Source organism: Ornithodoros turicata, chromosome 4 (genome assembly GCF_037126465.1).
Source record: "Ornithodoros turicata isolate Travis chromosome 4, ASM3712646v1, whole genome shotgun sequence".
Taxonomy (NCBI): Eukaryota; Metazoa; Arthropoda; class Arachnida; order Ixodida; family Argasidae; genus Ornithodoros; species Ornithodoros turicata.
In genome coordinates, this window is record NC_088204.1 from 46,221,570 (window position 1) to 46,240,990 (window position 19,421).

At 45.2% G+C, this 19,421-nt stretch overlaps 1 protein-coding gene and 1 long non-coding RNA gene across 2 annotated transcripts in view; both read left to right on the top strand.

Annotated features, from left to right (window-relative positions):
• Positions 1 to 569: 569 nt before the first annotated feature.
• On the top strand, positions 570 to 1,692 carry LOC135393103 (uncharacterized). The gene is made up of 5 exons (XR_010422447.1): positions 570 to 706; positions 1,236 to 1,271; positions 1,329 to 1,419; positions 1,480 to 1,553; positions 1,635 to 1,692. It is a non-coding gene; the product is annotated as an uncharacterized LOC135393103 (long non-coding RNA).
• A 16,556-nt stretch (positions 1,693 to 18,248) lies between these two features.
• Positions 18,249 to 19,421, top strand: part of LOC135392400 (scoloptoxin SSD14-like) — a 511,073-nt gene continuing 509,900 nt past the window's right edge. Inside the window, exons 1-2 of the mRNA XM_064623115.1 lie at positions 18,249 to 18,411; positions 18,958 to 19,296. Of these exons, the coding sequence (XP_064479185.1) occupies positions 18,335 to 18,411; positions 18,958 to 19,296 (416 nt within the window). The 5' untranslated portion in view covers positions 18,249 to 18,334. The remainder of the gene's footprint in view (positions 18,412 to 18,957; positions 19,297 to 19,421) is intronic.

Here is a 19,421-nt window from a genome sequence, read left to right on the forward strand (position 1 = left end):
GATGTCCGATTTAGTCGAAATTTTGTGTGCGCGTGCTCTGTTCCCCGCTCTACAACTTTTCAATTGAGACCAGCCGTCGATTTCCAGTGGTTAAGACGTCATTCTCGAAATTCCTGACACCGACCACCGTTCACCGATTTTTGTGCCTGTCTTCAGGCTTGAAGCCCACGGCGGATCCGACTTCTTTTTAATGGGCACACGCACTCGACATGGGAAACGCGTAGAAACTTGCCGCATCTTTCTATCCCTCTCGGTTCTCGAGTTAGAACACCGTGGCAACGGCGGTTCTCTGATACATGGGCCTGGGGCATTTTTTCCGATATCAGGTTCTTGCTGGCGTAGGAAGGTGATTGAGATGTGTTTTTGAAGAGGAAAACGCCCTCTTTCCGATAGCGTTGGTCCTGTCTTCGCGCGACTTTCCGTTCCTTTGCTACATTCCGAGGAGTGCCTGGGCGCTGGGGCATGGCCTGGCGGGCAGGTGGCCTTCCTGCCGTTTCTGCGCTGCGGGCGGCGTCCATTTCGCTTGCAAGCTTCGTTGCGTTCGCACACCTTTTTCTGACTCCCGTTGTCTCGCGTTCCGTCGTTGCTCTGGTGCCCTGGACTGCTGTGAATGTGTTTTTATGCCCTACTAGTGTTGCCTGGGGGTGCTTTTATGTGTGCACCCTGAAAGATAGTTCCAGAAGCCTTGCGATTTCTTAGATTAAAGGTTAGTTCTATGTTTGTACGATTCGTGCAACTTTTGTTTGGTATCATTGCTAGCGTGTGGGTTCTATTACAGGGTGTATGCTATAAAAGGTCAGTCACATTTTCGTGCAAGAAGTGATACCTCCTTGATGCTGTACCTCTATCATGAAAAGACTTCCTCTGCCTCAAAGTGAATAATTTATGCTAGAGGAACCTAGGAAACGATTGTGGTTACCTAGCACTGTGTAACAAAATAAATATGACCATGCAAACTTTCACCTCCATCCATCGGTATTGCGCATAGGAAACACATGAAGACGAAAGTTTCCGTGGCCGTGTTTATTTTATTACGCAGTGAATGGTAACCACAATTTTTTCGTAGGTTTCTCTGGCATAAGTGATTCGCTGTATGGCAGCACAAGTCCGTTTCTCAAATAGATATAGTGTCACGCGCGAAAATGTCACTGACCTTTTATAGCATACACCCTGTACTTTATGCTAGCAGTGTGATTATTACCCTTTTGATTCCTATTACCCTATGCTTTATCCAGCTAAGTGTACTCGTGACCCTACCAGCACTTTTCAAGGTGAAGATGCAACATCGTCAGTGGCCCCGTTACTAATGTCTGATCTATGAATTTCAGATACTTTCGACGTATTCATTGCGGTGAACAACGCGGTTGGGACAGCACACTCACGACGTGGGAAGGTCACAGAAATGTTGAAAGACATCAGGTAAGTTACGCTAAAGTGCGTTTCAGAGCTCTTCAGTGACTTGTGTTTACTGCGAAACAGATTGGGCATACGCTTCACCCGTGCAACTTCGTCATGTGCTCCACGGCAGCACAAGCCTTTACGGCTGTGCCACTGTATGTAAAAAATGCTGAGTGATTTTAATAAAGAATTTGCAGGGAAGTACAATATGTCGCACCTTGTTGAATCTTTTACAGATGTGTGGAAACGTCGTAGCGGATGAATGTGAATTATGGATCTCCAAGTGGCGTCGCCAGCGTCATTATCAAGATTTTACCCGTTTTGAAGGTACGTAGTGAATGTGCGAGGCATTCACGTTCCTACTACGTGGTTATCCATGCGTTTCCCGTCTTCGCAGGCAATAGGGCTGTTGATAGGGAGAATGCTAGGCTACTGCAGACTGCAACCATAGGCTCTGTGTCTAAAGGTATGCGTATACGTCGATGCGTACTTCACAGTGACATTTTGCTGTAGCATTGTTTTTGAAATTACATTTCTTGCAGGTTAAGCTCACATGACGCGGCAGGGAAGGGAGTCCGTGGCGAAAAGTGAATATAGCCGAACCGAAGTTGGATAGCGTTAATTTTTGCGCACGAAAGGCAAGCTGGACACATGGCAAATCTCCAGTTGTACGAAACACAGTGCAGCATGGTCGTCGGTTATGCCAGTGCTTCAACATATGTTTCAGCGTCGCACTTCGGACATTGCGGGCATATACCTTTAAGTTTTTCCCCTTGTGGACCGATGCTGTATGTGTTCATGGACGTCATGTTTTCAAAGACATGTAAGTTCTCAATAATAATGCGAAAAAAATGCTGGTCATGTTACGCTGTGATATAATACCTGGTGAGGTAATACGATGCTATGACGCTCAGTTTCATACGAAATAAAGTGTTTGATCTAATGTTGCTTGTTTGTGCCACTGATACGCACTGCTGTGCGGTGTTGATGTAATGTTCAGAGAACGCCAGTAAGCCTGGCTAAGGCACGGGAAAAAGGTCCACTAGAGGTCCGTAAAAGGTCGTCATTGACGTACTATGGACTTCCTTGGGACGTGCGCGGATGTTATTTTGGCAGTTCTGAGTACGTCCCAAGTATGTCAAAATTATGTTTCAGGATGTCCTCAGGATGTCTTCATCGTCCATCATGTAACATCATGTAGACGTCCTTGGGACATCGGTGGTTTACTGGGATGCAAAACAAACTGATGTAGCCTGCTGGATCAAGCACTTCCTTCCGAGGTACGCGGGACTGCCGTTTCGTGCGGTGCCGATAATTTCTGTACACATCACTTTTGGCTATTATCAACAAAGTAATACCTACATTTCAATACTGCGCGTATCCAGTTCTTTGGACACCGTTGCCGCTAACAGTTGACTGCGTGACGGCCGACATCTTTTAGTTTGAGCTGCGTCCGGCGCCGTCCCATACATATCGTGCTCGCAGAACGTCCCTTACCTCATATGCATCGTGAACGAAACGTGCGGAGTACACGCACGCGTGTGACAGTCAGACCGTTTGTTGAAGATGCTTCGAGTGTGTGACTCCCAACAGGTGCTTTTCTATATCCACTTTCGTCACATTGTCGTCGACAAAAGAGTTGTTACGTTTCCACCACTTCCATACGGAATATTCTTTTCGCAGGTAAGACGAACTAGAAGTGCTCAAAATACCGAACGATACGAGACAAGTTAGTAAATAAGCGTCAACTGCCTTTATTAGGTGGAGTCATCCACGTAAACTGCCGCTCGAAATGAAGATGCGAGACGTATTGACATTGTTGTTCGGTCACAGTTTACAATACGCGTCTTTCGTTTGACCAGACCACATGCAGCAAATTTATTGCCGTCGCCGTGATCCTCGAGCACCTTTTGGAAGTCGTCTGCTCTCACCGCTGCAAGGAGGCGCGAGAGCGGATGATTTGTTCATCCAATAAGCGGTCTGCCATCGTAGCGGATATCGCTGTTGCCAACAGAAATCGCAATGTGCTGGCGCTGTTCTTATCAACTTAATTCGTTTATTTAATAACCGTGACGATTCTGGACGAGCGAATTCACAGTATTACGTTTTCAGATATGAGGAATCGAATGGTACGCTTTGTGGATGGGCCAGGGTGTACGAGACCGTCCCTTTAAGAGGGGATACCAGCTCCAAAGGCCCATGTATTTTCTATGGAGCACGTTTCGTCCTTAATCTCGGTTAATATTCGACGGATTCTCACCCGGTTTGTTTTGTACGATAGCTTGTCCACTGCTGCATTTGAGCTTCATTACCAATTTTTGAGTTTCGCTCTTGACATTTTTCTAGGCGTTGCGAAAGCAAGGGAAGAATTGAATGCAACTTTGAAGCGCTCTTGCTAAAAACTAAGAAGAAAAATGAAAAATCCGTATTGAAACTCGGATGCAGAATTCTTTCCAGAGTATTTTGATACCATACTCATTGAAATCCGCTCACCCGTTATCGAGATTAAGGGCAAAATGCAGAGGTACCTAGAGCCGTGGGAGGGATGACGCCGAAATAAATCATGTAAAAATAAAACGTTTTAAAATAAACCTCTTAAATATCAAATTTGCAAAATAAACTCTTCAATATAAATCATGAGAAAATCCACGCTGTCGAAATAAACTCCGAAAAATAAACTTTGAAGAATAAACGCTTCGAAATAAATCTTTTAACATCCATCGTCCCTGATTTGTGGACAGCCGACGGCTCTACGTCCGCCGCGGAAAATAGTACCCTCCTCGCGCTTGGGACTAGACAGGGCTATAGCTGTGAACGAGGATTTCGATACACCGGAAGTAGGTCGTCTGTCTATATGTGTTCCGTGACCAGTTTTGCCAACTTAGAAAAGGAGGGGGGCTGATATAATTCGGAATGACGGATGCCCGGGAGCGTATTATTCGGTGAAGTTCTGTTTTAGCAGTGCAAGTAACGCGCGACATCGGTGTAATATAGTCTAATATAGAGCCGACTATCAGGAGAGTTTGGCCATTCTTTGGTATGTTTTCTGATTTTGCGTTTCTCTTTTTCGTGTGCGTGCGCGCCTCTTGGCCTTTCTTTTACCAGTGGGAATGACCGTCGCCGCGCAATCCGTCCACAGCGCTCAGCTGACTCAAGGATCAAGAGCATACCTGGGTAAATTACTTCTAAAATGTAATTAAATTACATTACTCCAGTTAGAATTTAATTAAATTACATTACTCATTACTGCAATTGAAACGTAATAAAATTATATTACAATTACTACGAAAAAGTAATGACATTACAATGTCATTACTTTACCATTATTGGCATACATGTTCCCGAGTTTGTGGAAGGCAGAAGGGACACACAAGTTGACGAAACTTGCCTTCCCTGAAATTCGAGGAAATAAATGTATGCTTGCCAACAGTTAGCTTGTACTCTTCTATTTGTCTCTTCTACGTGAATGTCATGCTAGTGTGCCACGTATGACGTATCGTTCCACAATGTAGAGACGAAGGAGACACAATGTATCACGACAACAGGAAGATTGTCAGGAGGATGGGGCCCGCAAACAATGGTTCTCCAGGGCTACAACCCGTTGACCTAACAACGTTTGTTTGTGGGTGCCCTGCCTAAGGCAACTGGCTCGTCAAAGGGAATTGACGTTCCACGTGCCGATTGAGTGCGTCACCGTTCATAGTGCCGTTCGAATTCTTTTCACTCGCTAGTCCCCCGACTGTCTTTCTGCCAAGTGCCAACACAGAACACACACTCGATTCTTTTGTAAAAAGTAATTAGTAATGTCATTAAAATTACAGCCCAAATGTAATTAAATTACATTACAAATTACCTAATATCAAAAGTAATGCATTACATTACAAATTACCAGAAAAAGCAATTCATTACTGTAACTTCATTACAATAATGCAATTACTACCCAGGTATGATCAAGTGTGCGTGTCCTGTATTCATACGCGCATCGTCGTCATCACTTTTAAGCTGAATATTTCGAAATCCTAAGTTGTTATATAATTGATAACAATACAAACATGAGCAAGAAACATCATAATAGCATGTTTCGCCGAAAAGAACATCGTGTCGCCCATACGGCTATCACTACTTTGATAAGGAGCGTTACCTTCCTAAGCCTAACCATGATTTATTTTAACAGCGTTTATTTTAAGGACGTGTATTTTTAAACGGTTCATTTCAGAAAATGGATTTCGAAGGGTGGAATTTTAAGCATGGATTGTTTAATGTTTTATTTTAAGAGATTTATTTCGGCGTACAGCCCCGTGGGAGATGGTTCTGTCTTCCCCCTGCATGGTAGCGCCATGCCGTGGATTAGAAGGGAGAAGTACCACTACGCGTAAGGAAGCCCCCGTATTCCAAACCCCTATCCTTCCTTCTCGTGGTGTGAGTCAGAAGGGATCAGAAGCCCATTGTAGGAGGCCTACTTGGTGCCTTCAAAGCGGATTAACTGATGGCCAAGGTCGATAATACCGGCCCTTGGTAGGCTTTCCGAAGTGAAAACGGGTAGCAGCCTTTTGGTCGGGGACGTCTCCATCAACGAAGGAAACGAAAAGAACTCACATGTTATATTCACAATATCGCTGTGGGTAGCGGAAAAGACAAAATAAAGCAGATCAAAAACTGAAAACACAAATGGTTATTTAGAGATCACCGTAAAGATTCCAATAATCCGTGCGTTGTCAGGAATACTTGTTCAATAAAAACCGATAGATGCATGACATGTCACACTACCTCATAACAGAGATTCATGCCCGCTTTTATCGAGTGATTTCTTGTTATCTCTCGGCGGAAAGCTGTATGCGAACGTTTCACGAGTATTATGCAAATTAGAAGCGTATGTGTATGGCTCAATGGCTCGATGGTTGTTGCTTCCTCGCGTCTATCGCCATATTCAAATCTGCCGCAGGTGTTCCATTGTATGTTTTTCTGCTCCATCGCCGTTCAGGTTAGCCGCTGCTGTGCGTCGCGTATTCCTTGTATCACAGTCCGTTAGTTTCATCCACCTGTCCATTTCCTTCGTTTTCAATTTTTCACGTTTTGCGTTCCCACCTCATTTCATGCCATGATGTATTTTCCTTTTATTGCTCAAGTTTTAAGGTTATGTTTACACACACAAAAAAAACACCCTGTATACATTTTACACGCTAGGCAGCACACTTTATATACAGGGAGCAATGGCTGTGTCAGAAAGAAAAAGGCAATCCAGAGACAACTTCTTGACGCCACCAGAACCAGTTTATTTTATGACATCAATCAATTATCGGGCCTCCTTGAAGCGCGTAACACATATAGCTGTTGTGTCGAAGATCATCATGATATTCGCAGCAATAATTGAATCAGCGGTTATGTTCACGAACCCTGAGCATAATAAATAATAAACTTTACTTCGGTGTGTCTTCTATGCCTTTGTGCAAAATTCAAACACAAAGAATGTTTCTCCTTTTGGACGTAGGAGAACGCTGGAATACAAAGGCACTGTGCACATGATGTCACACGAGAGGATTTCTTTTCTGTGGGGTCTTTTAGTGCACACTGCTTCTCGCCTATTCTAATTGAAGTGTGCATGAACAATAAAAAAAAACTCGATCAAACGACCGCTGTCGTTTCGATCAAACGGCGTTCGACCAAATGTCCCGCGTTCGACCAAGCGACCTTCCACCAAACGGCGTCCAATCAAAGGGTGGTGCACGATTCCCCCGATTTAAACTCCCCCGTCCCGATTCCCCCGGCACGAAGCAACCGGCTCACCTCCACCGCCCCCCATTCACCCGTCGGATTTCCCCTGCCGTAGTGCAGTGACCCGCAACGGTTACAACAGAAGAATGGCTCGGGAGATAACACAATTTTTAATGCGTTAGCGCTAGGAGCGTTAAAAATTGAAAAAGCTATATGTATGTGGGTGTGTGTCCTTGTATGAGATGGCCTCCGATGGATACCTTGGCCTCACCGAGGCCGAGGTATAAGTGGACATGCAAAGGGGAGATAATAATAATAATAATAATAATAATAATAATAATAATAATAATAATAATAATAATAATAATAATAATGTTTTATTGGTGCCCAAGAACGGTCATGACGACCCTGTAAAGCCGAGAGCAAATGTAAATGGAGGCAATTAAAAGTAAGAGGTAAGAGTAATTGAAGGTAATTAGAGGTAATTAAAGCAAGAAAGTTGAGTTTAAAGGTAATGAATGTAAGATATATGTAATTAAGGGAAATATTAAATGTAATTAAAGGTAATTAACGTCAGATAAATCGAAATTGAGAGTAATTCAAGCAAGTAAACGTAATTAAAGGTAAGGAAATGAAATTCAAGATTACCTCAGGTAATTAAAGGGTAATTATACAGGGCAACTGAAAGTAATTGAGGGTAATTAAATGGACTTACATATACGAATTGAAAGTGTCGAACCGGAAGTCAAGCATAGACCAGAGGTGGACAACCGGAAGTGGAGAAACGGAAGTCGGGTTTAGACTGGAAGTGGACAACCGGATGTCAAGTTTGGACCGGAACAGGCGCTTAATGCTAACACATTTCTCTCGCATTTACCGCTAAATCGCCACTGAATTTTATTCATCTCTTATTTTTAAACGGCGAGGCTAAAGCGTGTCATGTCTATATGCCGCAAAATGCTGAATTTTTTTTGTGGAATTCAATTTCGGCGTTAGTGCCTGTTTTGATATAAACGACTGTAACTAGCTTTATTCCTACTATTCGGCAGCAAAAACAGATAAGGCTTGTGGAAGGCGTCGCTCTACGATACCTGCCCGCGCGTTTTCGAACTCATTTATTGCTTGAAGGGGCGCTTTTGACAAAATTGCTGATAAATAACAAGCTTGGGGTTTGATTGGAGATCATTGGCTGGTTAGTATCAATATAGCGCCATTAGATGGAACGGGTCACTTGGCGTTAAAAGCAACGTGTTCGAGTATTTCTAGTTCTATGTATACAGATGTCATGTAACGACTCATTTATGTTGATTCCGGTAGCCCTGAGACCGTAGTTGCAGGGCTGATTTTTGTCTTCCATGTGTCATCAAGATCCACTCCTTTCTCTGCTTTCCACACTGGAGTTGGGCTCTACGTAGAGCACGAAAAACTGGGCTGTAATTTGTGATGCCTACAACTCCTTTGTAGTGCCTTAAAAGAGTTTTTTTTTGCCTTTTATAGGCGCCTGAAACCAAAATTTTTTCATGCCTAAATATGCAGGCTCTAGACATCACAGTAGCTGTACCTTCATATGATTGGTGGTTTTGCCAGGTATTTCTAGGAAGAGTGTTCATGAAATGCTGAGTATCGCCCAAAACGGCCCGTATAGATGACCATTGATGAGATCACTTGATTAGATACCGACGGCTCAAACACTAAATGCGTCACTGTCGACGCCTATCAAAGTCTTTGTTTCGTTTCTGAAACGCAAACTGCGCGAAAAGTGTCACGGGGGAATTGACACGGGGGAATTGGAACAGGGGGAAATGATACATGGGGGAGACGGCGTGGGGGAAATGAGACGGGGGAGTTGGGACGGTAACATCTCATTACGGCCCGAGTCTCATTACGGCCGAAGTCTCATTACGGCCGAAAGTATCATTACGGCCGAAAATCCTTTAATCCCCAAGTGTCTGGTTACGGCCAAAGTCTCAATACGGCCGAAGGTAGTATCATTACGGCCGAAGATGTCTCATAACGGCCAAAAAGAAAAAAGAAGCATCCACCATAGTAGCTCTGTATATACTGTGTTTTATGCTTCCCAAAATGTGTCCGAGGCGGTGTGCCGCCACGGCTTGTGTCACACACAATGGTTCATGCACACAATATTGCGACAGTGTTTCATGCATCCCTCGTGAAAAATGTTTTTATTGTCATATGTGTCACACGATATTTGTATGTGTTACGCCATTTTCTCTCAGTATTCAAGCAACATCCTACTCGTTGGTTCTGTGAGCAAACTGTGTGTGTGTGTGTTCTGAAAAGTACTCCACAAGGGAGCCCACTGGGAGCTCCAGGAGTCACATGACCTATGACCATGATCTTCTCCCCCACTAGCTGTCTTCTACAATTTACGTCCACCTGAAATTTACAAAAAAGTACATAAGCCACTGAACAAAATGACATATGCTCTTGTTTGATGATGACTATAAGACATATGCTGTCAAGCAGACTTTTTTTTTCATATATTCGAAACATATTCAAGAATTATGGACAACAATGACAATTACGTCATAATAATGCAGCTGCATAGCCAGGAAGCTATTTCAGGAGGTGTTTTATGAGGCTTGACATGGGGTGGAGGAGTCCCCCTCGTCAGTGCTTTATCCAGACCCCCTCTAACTTTTTTGCCTGTGCACCCCCTACAGGGGGTGCCCTTGCGATTTCAGCTTCAGATACGTCTGTAATGATATGTTAAGCTGTAATGACGTAACTATTCCAACAATTTTTTCCAACACCCTTCTCGTGCTTGGGATTCTGGATAAACCACTACCCCTTGTTCATTTTCGTGGGGCACTACATTAGAGCTTATGCCACTGCACTGATGTCACAATGTTAAAAGTGTGTGTCACTCTGGGCATTCGGAATTCCTCTAAGCTACAATATGTAAATTCAGAATATCCGAAGGGTAAACATCAGATGTTACCTGCAGGCTTCATGCTGAAACGCAAAACACTTGCGTGTACGCAAAACACTTCCGCCGTGGTGAGCGACGCCGTTAGTGTAATCATACACGCAAGACAATTGCGGGCACATGGAGTAGTGGCAGCAACGTGAAAACGATACATTTTCTTGTTACATATGAGTAATCAAAAATATACATTCCCACATGTTTCGTTTTGTCGTTTGTAGGAAGCGCTAGTAAGGGAACAGCACTTGGTTGGTCACATGCAAGCCACAATGCGAGAGGTGCCGATATTTCGATTACGCGATCAAAAATTAAATGTCTAGAACCATGCACACTTCCCCTTGCAACTACTTCCCCAGCATCGTGAGACATGACACCCATGACATGACACCATGTATTCACGTATAGTGTAATGATATGCAGGAATGAAAAAGTTGCCAACATACCTGTAATCCAGTGTCCCATAAGTTTGATTCGATTTTTTGGCAGCTACCATGAAGAGCAAATGCACGATTCACAAGTTTCGTTTCGCCATTTTCATTGTTGATTTCGCAAGCGTCGAGCAATCCCACGTGACCTCCTTTGGATCAGCGAAAAGTGAAAATTACTCGCGTCATGAACATATATGTTCATCTCAGCGCAAATCACGTTTTGCATGCTATAGAAGGAGGGGGGATCAATATTCTTCCTTTCGTGTTTTGATATCTTGTTGTTTTGCTACTCTCACTTCGGAGTTCGGATGGTGTCTAGCAACGTTGGGTACCTCGTTTCTTGTGTGTGTGAGCGAGTGGTTGCTGTTCACGATGTGTTCATATATCGCTTTGTAGTGCTGTAATGTGCAAATTAGCGGACTTTATAGCGGCTCTCTATTTTCCGTCGTTGTCTTGCGAGCAGCGCCTGTTGTTCCGGTAAAAATCGAGTTGAATGAATCGCCACAGCCGCGACGTATATCGCGCAGTGTTGACCAAGCCCAAGTCAAGCAGGAATTCTGGTGAGTAATGCTTTCGTAGATTGCCTGTCTTAGTAGTGTGCTGTCCACACATAGTTGGATTCTCATAAGAGTAATTTAAATTAATCAAAACAGCTGAAGTGCCTGTAATAGATGTAACTCGGTATCCGTTCGTAGGTTTGCGCCGTTTCTAGTTGGTTGCGCGTTTAGGAACAACAAATTTATTCGAAGACGATAAGATACCGATAATGCATCACCGTACAGCAGCATTTACTCGTATCATTGTGAGCCATATTTCATTTGTTAAAATTTGTCGTCGTATTTCTTCAAAAATAAAAGCGCAAGTCGGCGTACTTGAATTGATCTACTTGAACCGCTTACGTCGAACATCTGCAAATGTTGTACTTATGTGCCTTCGCGCACCATACTAGGCACAAAAGCATATCTGATTAGAAGAAATACTTCAAGAGGAAGTCATTCAAATACATTGTTATTTATAGCTGGTTTTCCATTCCAGGCATGGTATGTGGCTGCACGAAGGATTCCGAAAAAGAACAACAACAACATGGCTAATAGGATGTTGCTGCCCAGGGAGTCCTGGCGAAGAGGTGAGCTGTTAAGATCATCATAAGGTTCTGTTGTGAAGTGAGATTTTTTGTTGTAGAAAACGAATGTTAATTCGTGCACTACTTTTATAAAAAGAAACCAGAAATGGAAAGTTATGCATGCATCATTTCATGAATTGTAATGTATTACTATTTGATATTCACATGTTTCCATTAAGGGAATGAATTACTGAACCTATATTCATATCATGGTCATGCTCTGTGTTTACCTGGAAGTCACATTTCTAAGGCTTGTCATTCTTTTGTCTAAATGAATATTTATGTTAACCTTGTATGAAATAGCAGACACGTGTCAACACGTGTGCAGCTTGTGCACATTAAAACGAGCCATGTAGAGACAAATGCTTGTTGTTGTTGTTTTTAATATTCTAGCCTATTCATGGTTGCTCATCGCTTCTTGCAGGTTTACTCATTCCAGAAGCAAGAATTGTATCATTGTAAGGCGAATGGAAATAAACTGACATCGACTGAGATAGGTGCTCTGTCATGGCCAATGACTGTAGGATGGCTCCAAAAGCGTCACAACAAAGCCAATATTCATCTAGCTCTCTACAAGTTGCTAACTCCACATAGTAGCCTGCTTCACAGCCTACACTACCTTGTGGGGGTACACATTACACAATATGTTGCATTGTGCTGTGGTATGATAACATACCGTTTGTCTCGCAATATGTGTATATAAATATGATAAGGGCCCTAAGGGCACAGTGCATGGCTTATACCCTACTGAATATATATCCATACCTGGCTGCGACATTGCATATCAATGCAGGTTACAATACACATTTTGACATTTGGCCGTTATGAGACATCTTCGGCCGTAATGAGACTGCCTTCGGCCGTATTGAGACTTTGGCCGTAATGAGACACTTGGGGATTAAAGGATTATCGGCCGTATTGAGACTTTCGGCCGTATTGAGACATCGGCCGTAATGAGACTTCGGCCGTAATGAGATACAATCGTTGGGACGGGGGAATTGTGCTACACCCCAATCAAATGTTCCGGAACCTGAAAACACTGCAGATGATTTTCTATAGACGCACCTTTTGTTTTTGCGGCTGCTAAATTATCGAAATAAATAAGGTACTCTCTCTAAATGGCGGGATTAAGCTTTAGATCTTTTCATCAAACACTTTTCGAACGAACGTGTCGATCAAGTGTCTTTCGATGCGACCAAGTGGCGGTCGATCAAACGTCTTCAATCGAACAGCGTTCGACCGAATGGCATTTGACCAAATTGGCGGACCACGCGCTAGCCGTGTTAGCCACCACGTGCCGATTTCTGATTGTCGTTAAAATGTAGTTCCCGAAGGTCTTCTTTCATGGGGTAGACGCTCGGAGACCATCGCATGCGAAATTCATAAGTTATTTTTTATTTAATTGGCGAGAGTATGCAAATGAACGTTACACGGCATATCTTGTAGCCGGTGCGTCACTAATAGCAACCCAAAAGAAATTATTTCGCCGGCATGAACCGTTTTCGAGTCGTCCAGCCGGGAGATTGTAGTGAGGAGCACGGTGTAAGTCAAAAGCAGCAAGACGATACACAAGTCGAACAGAGTGCGAACCAAGGAAGAAACCACAGACACATTTGTCCCACAAAGCTGTATTCCCTTCAAGAACTCCTCTTTTCTTAGGAGATTAGCCGTACATTCTTGTCGATACGAACAAATGCAACAAGGTCACGCGTGTTGTTGGAACTACATGCCCCATCGGTGTATTGCGCACTTCCTGAACAACGGTACTGGTTACGGCACCCTCAGAGCCGTATATTAAAAGGGAGTCTGGCCATTGGGAGGAGTCACAAAAAGAGGCTCGACCTGTCAATCACAGTTTCGCTCCTCTGATTGGTTTGCTTTTTACCAAGGGGGTCGCCATGACACGATACTGCCACCCAAAATGGCGACGAAAACAAACACAGTGAAGCGGGGATTTCGTGACAAAAAATTTTCACAGACTAACCTGATTTTACGCTGCAAATGTACATCCTAATATAAATTTCTCGGAAACCAGTTTCAACTTATGCTCATCCATCGATATCTAACTGAAAATAATACGTTTTGTCGCCGGCGTTAGGCCTAGCGAGCACGGCGATCACGATGAAATCATAACAAAAACGACGCTGTGCTGTACAATCTTATTTTTAACAGCTGGATTTCATTGATATAAAAATTCTTGCCTCTTATATTCCAACTATTCATGTAGAGTTGTTTAAAAATCATACCGACAACAGAATGTGTCCCAGCAGGTGGTTCTGCCGGCAGCGGTACAACGACGGAAGCAGACGACAATTCCCGACGTGCCTTACGCTCCCTAGGTGGCGCTTATCAAATTTGCACCAACAATCCACTACTTTTGCAGATTGCGAGAGGTATCCATTTCAATCCCATCCAATCCACTTGCCACCCAAAATGGCGCTGCCCATGTTGGATAGGGGGGCAAATAGTGAGGATAGGCTGATTGATAGCGCCCCATATTTCAAGACTTCATTGGTCGGAAAGCTGAAAAAGTGGGTGGAGCTTCAGGTATGGGCATGACCCATTAATGGCCAGACTCCCTTTTAATATACGGCTCTGGGCACCCTGCGCCTCTAGCGCCATCTGGTGGCTGTTTAGACCCCGGCGCCATCTCGTGCCGAGAGTCGGCGAAACGGAGCGGCTGGTATCCCCTCTTAAAGTTTAACGTTTTGATCTTGAGATACGAGTCACAAAGTGCCGCGCACATGCATCAACAGCAACGTTTTGTCGCCCCGCTCGTGGTCTAATAAATCACATTTATTTGTAAAACTAAGCCACTTACTTGTGAAATGTCGTCCCCGGTACCTTGCCAGTACGGGCAGCACACCCATAACCACAGCAGGCGGGCATGACACCACAAAAATGCTACGCAAAGGCGCATGCAGAATATGGAGCTGAGTCGCGGACGGCAATGTTTTGAGCTTCTCAGGATGGCTATCCAGCCTATTACTATAGAGATCAGCAGTGACGGCCAGTAGTTAACTACGTGTAGTTAAACTACTAGTTAAACTACCTGATTGTAGTTATTAACTACTTGCAGAAATGTAGTGGCAACTACTAGCTAAACTACTATTTCGAGTAGTTAACTACGGTAGTTAGGTTACTGCAGGCGCCAACTACTTCCGATCTTGCCGCAAGTTTTACGGCACGATTGTGATACCGACTTTACCTTGAGCTACTGGTTAGATGAGAACGGAGGTGCAGAGCAATTGTGCCGTGCATGTGTACTAAACTTTCACTTTTATCTATTTATTTATTTAATTCCGTGTTAGCGCCGCGAAGCAACTGTGGCTATGAGCGACGAACAGACGTGGACAAATGGAGAGAGGACAGCAGGAAGGAGTGGGGGACAGTGAGGGTTAGTATGCGTCCTGGGCCGACTTCAGGGGGAACTGTGCCGACATTCGTCTGGAAAGTCTTCGGAAAACCCAGGGAAAACCTCAGACAGCACAGCCGATGACAGGATTCGAACCCGTGTCACCTCCCAGTCTCGCCGTGGAAAGCGATTATCCTAACCACTATGCCGCGGGAGCTGGTTTCACTTTTATCGCTGCTTGTGATTCATATTTAGGTGTCCAAAAGCACTATAGAATAAGATTGGTGTTGATGGACAACGTTAAGTAGTTATAAATGTAGTTAAAATACATTCCAGTAGTTAAAGAAGTAGTTTTAACTACCTCCCCTGAAAAGTAGTCGAACTACTAGTTAACCTACTCCATCGCGAAGTAGTTAGTAGTTATATTTAAACTACTGTAGAAGTAGTTAGTGGCCATCACTGGAGATCAGTGGACCCGGTCGTTGTTCCGTCAAGTTGCTCGCTGTGTCTCCGCGCGGCAGCTCGCCACGGCGCGGCGCCAGCTGTACTCCGTTCGCCGATCCGTTTAAACTCGCTCCAGAGAATACTCCTTGCATGACGAAGGTAAAATTTTGGTTCTGAACTCAGAAAAATGTTTTCTTTCTGATGAAATCGAGAAAAAAAATCATTTCATACTCCCTTTAAGGTTGATCTCGGTTGTTTCCAAGCAGACGTCGTCTATGGGACCTCCTTATGCCAGAGGATGTTCTCACGCCTCCACCCGCCCCCTCCAGCGATCAACTTCCGTCTCTAAGCCTCACACGCCCAGCAACTAAATAATTCAAACACATTTTCCCTGAGTTCCCTGAGTTGTTTCTATGTACCATGGTGTCGGCGCCCCGTTTCGTTTCCCACTTCTCGGCTTCTCGCTTCACTCGATCGGCTTCACATGTGTCCTTACGCACAGGTAGGGTACGACCCCCGTCATCGTGCCACTCTATCCTTTACATGGTCTTACAGCGCCTGCGACAGGTGTTATCGATATCAGTAGGCCTCTATAATCCGTCTTCATTGGGCGGATTAAAGCCGCCTCCCTGGAAAACGCGTCATGGGTAACGACACGTGCACCAACTCGTGTTTTCAAACCTCGCCAGCACCACATTGTAAAACCGTTGCTTGCACTTTACCGCCCGACGTCATTTACCATCCTTCGTTCCTTAAATATGTAGTGCAGCCCATGTAGCAGCCCACGTAATGGAGCCGAAGACGACGCGGACTGAACAAAACACCCCGACGCGAAGACAGTTCAGTGCGCGACAACACGCCAAGTAGAAGTTGTTGTACGGTTTCTGGTTGCGACGACGAATCAGCGCCATCCATGAACTCTTACTTCGGCCCATTATCATCCTAAAGTCCCAATAATATCTGTCTTGCATTTCGTAAACTAGCCTTCAGATTCGGCCCTTCATATTAACATCTCACCTGGCTAAACGAGGACGCCATCAGAGCTCCCGCATTTACCATCAGCGGCCATCAGCGACCAGCAAGGCCACGACGCCTTCTTGTGTACGCATGACACGCTAAACCGATAGCCTCGAAATACGACATCATATCACCACGTTTGTTTCTCCCGCTGCTTTCATGCAGTTCCTGCTGAAGGGTTAATAAAGCAGGCACTCTTAGAAATGAACTTCACCACAGAGCACGCTCCTAGCCAACCATCATCCCGAATGACAATGTTCTCGCTAGAGCACTGCACGGGCTCGTGCCCCCGACCCGGCCCGGGCCCGGCCCGGCCCGCGGGCCGGGCTGGGCTTGTTATTGGCTGTGTGCTCCGGGCCGGGCCGAGCCCGGGCCGACAAAATACGCCAGCACCGCGGGCCGGGCCGGGCCGGGCCCGGGCCGTTAAAATACGCCAGCACCGCGGGCCGGGCCGGGCCCGGGCCGACAAATATGTTCCCGGGAGTCAGGCCCGGCCGGGCCACGCAGCTAATTCCACACATTGGAGATGCATTAGTTCATATCATCATGCGCTTGCGTCATTCCTGTGCATATTTTGCAAAGACAAGCTAAGGGTACTGCATTATGCATATGATTCGACCCTCTAGAACATTCTCCAAGCCACTTTACATTGCTCCTCACTCCTCACATATTTCACAATCACTTTGGCAAAGCTTGGTGAGAGGGATAGGGACTGGGAGAAGCAGTTTGTCGACAGCATGCTCTATTTCCACAAAATCTTGACAGTGTAACGATAACGCCCCGTGCGTTCTGGATTTAATTTGGTCTCGTGCGGTTACGGTGTTAAACCGCCATCACTTGTATGTTTGTCTTCTCTCCTTATAGATTTACTTATAAATTTGTTTGATAATCGCCAGAAACGCGTACGTCGCGGCTGGAAATACTAGGCCGGGTCACCGGGCCGGGCCGGGCCGGGCCGGGCTCTAGTCACTGGGTCACCGGGCCGGGCCGGGCCGGGCCACATAAAAATATGAAGGTCCGGGCCCGGGTCGGGCCGGGCCATTTTTCGACGCGCCCGGGCCGGGTCGGGCACGGAAAAGTCGGCCCGTGCAGTGCTCTAGTTCTCGCCCCTGATTTGTTGAAAACGGGAGGCTGAGCCTATTCTGTGCCGTGCATAATGATCACAAAATAGGCTCCGCCTTTCGTTTTCAACAAATCAGGGGCGAGAGTCATTACCTGCCATTACCCCCCCCCCCCCCCTCATTGCGAAGGATTGCTTTGATACTATAAAATCATCTTAGTAACCATTAGTAGTAGTAGATGCAGTTGTTTATCCAGAATCGCAAGCGCGGCAGGGAGGAGACAGGCCATCATTACAGCTACGTTATGTTTGTAACGACTTCATTACCATTGTCGACATGTAGGGTGTGCATTCAAAAGAAAGGAAGGGGATGTCGCCAAAGACCCGGAGGGAGGTTTTTGGATGGTGTAGGGGGGTCTGCATAAATCGCTGTCAGACATATGTCGGCACAGTTCCGTCAGAAGTCGGCCAAGGGCGCACATTGCCCCAGAGCGTTAGTCGTGACGTTGTCCACCTCTGTGAGGCCGAGAACGGCGAGCTCCTTCATTAGCACCACAACCGTGCTCAGGGGAACTGTACCCATGCTTCTTCGCATTCCGATTCCGATTTTTGTGTGTTGATGATGTTGATGCTGGCGAAAAAATATTAGTAGTACTAATAATATTTTTTTGTGTTAACTATCTTCGGCAGACAACCTACTTGTATTCACAGCATCAACATCGATATCGACGTTATACATTATCTTCCTAAGTAAAGAGGAAAAACGTTCTCGTGCTGGAATCTGGGCTTAAATTCTGTCATTCACAGCGCGATCGCAGATTTGTTTTGTTCCCTTTGGAAGAAAGGAACTATGGCGCTGCACCATGACGAGACCGGCAGGACGACTGCCAGCAGAGTGGCCAAAAAGGCGAAGCGTAGTGAACGAAGGTAACTGCCTTGGTTCGTCGTAATTTACACAGCGTATTGCAGCTCAAAAGAGAACGAGAATGTAAGCGTGCCTGCGTAGATTTGAGACAGGTGGCATTCTTCTTGGGACTGAGGAATGAGAAAGAAGGCAAAGAAGGAGACAACTACTTGTTCACTTTCCTGTTGTTGTCGCGTTCCTCAGCCGTAAGGAGTGCAACCTACAATGGAATCTCTAGCACATTCAAATGAGAGCAGCGCATTTATGCTACACGTGTTTTATTTCCTTTTTAGCAGTGTCTTCAGGGCATAATGTAGACCACGCCTACGTTTTGAGGGAACATGACCCCAGAAGGATACTACGTAAATACAACGTATAAAATAGTAATGCTCTTATTGGGTGAAATTGTCCGCCTCGCAATACACTTGCGTCACCCCAAAAGACTCGTTGTTTTGGATGTCACTTTATTTCAGTTTCCGTAAATCGCGTGGTTTCAGTTCACCACTGGACTGTTGGTTACTGCTGGGCGCACGATAAGACATCAGAACGTGTATACTTTATTGTTTCAGTAAATCGGAACATGCCCCGTCATCAACCACTTCACCAACTTCACCAACTTCGCCCACCAAACCGAGCTCACCGAAGAGTGGTGTCACGGATACACCAGCACATCCTTCCAGCACAGCGACAAGTCAGGCAATTGATCAAGCGCTAAAGCGAAAACGCAAGATATACATTGTCTTCGCCGCGATGGGAATACTGGGATCAGTCCTTCTAGCATACGTTTTTTTCTTCCGAAGTTCTGGCCAAGGTAGCCAGAAAGGGGCAACGCCATCCAAGACTATGCTCGGCAACTTCACCGAATGGGCTGCTGTAGTAGGGAGTCAAAGCTGTGCTGGAGTGCCCAGGTAAGCAACAAGCTAGTTCATAATTTGTGGGCTGATCGTTTCAATCCGTAGAGGTCTACTTCTCGTACATGATCGTAGGCCTTGTGAACTTGAGGCCTGTAAAATCTTTTGATCTTGGTTAACAA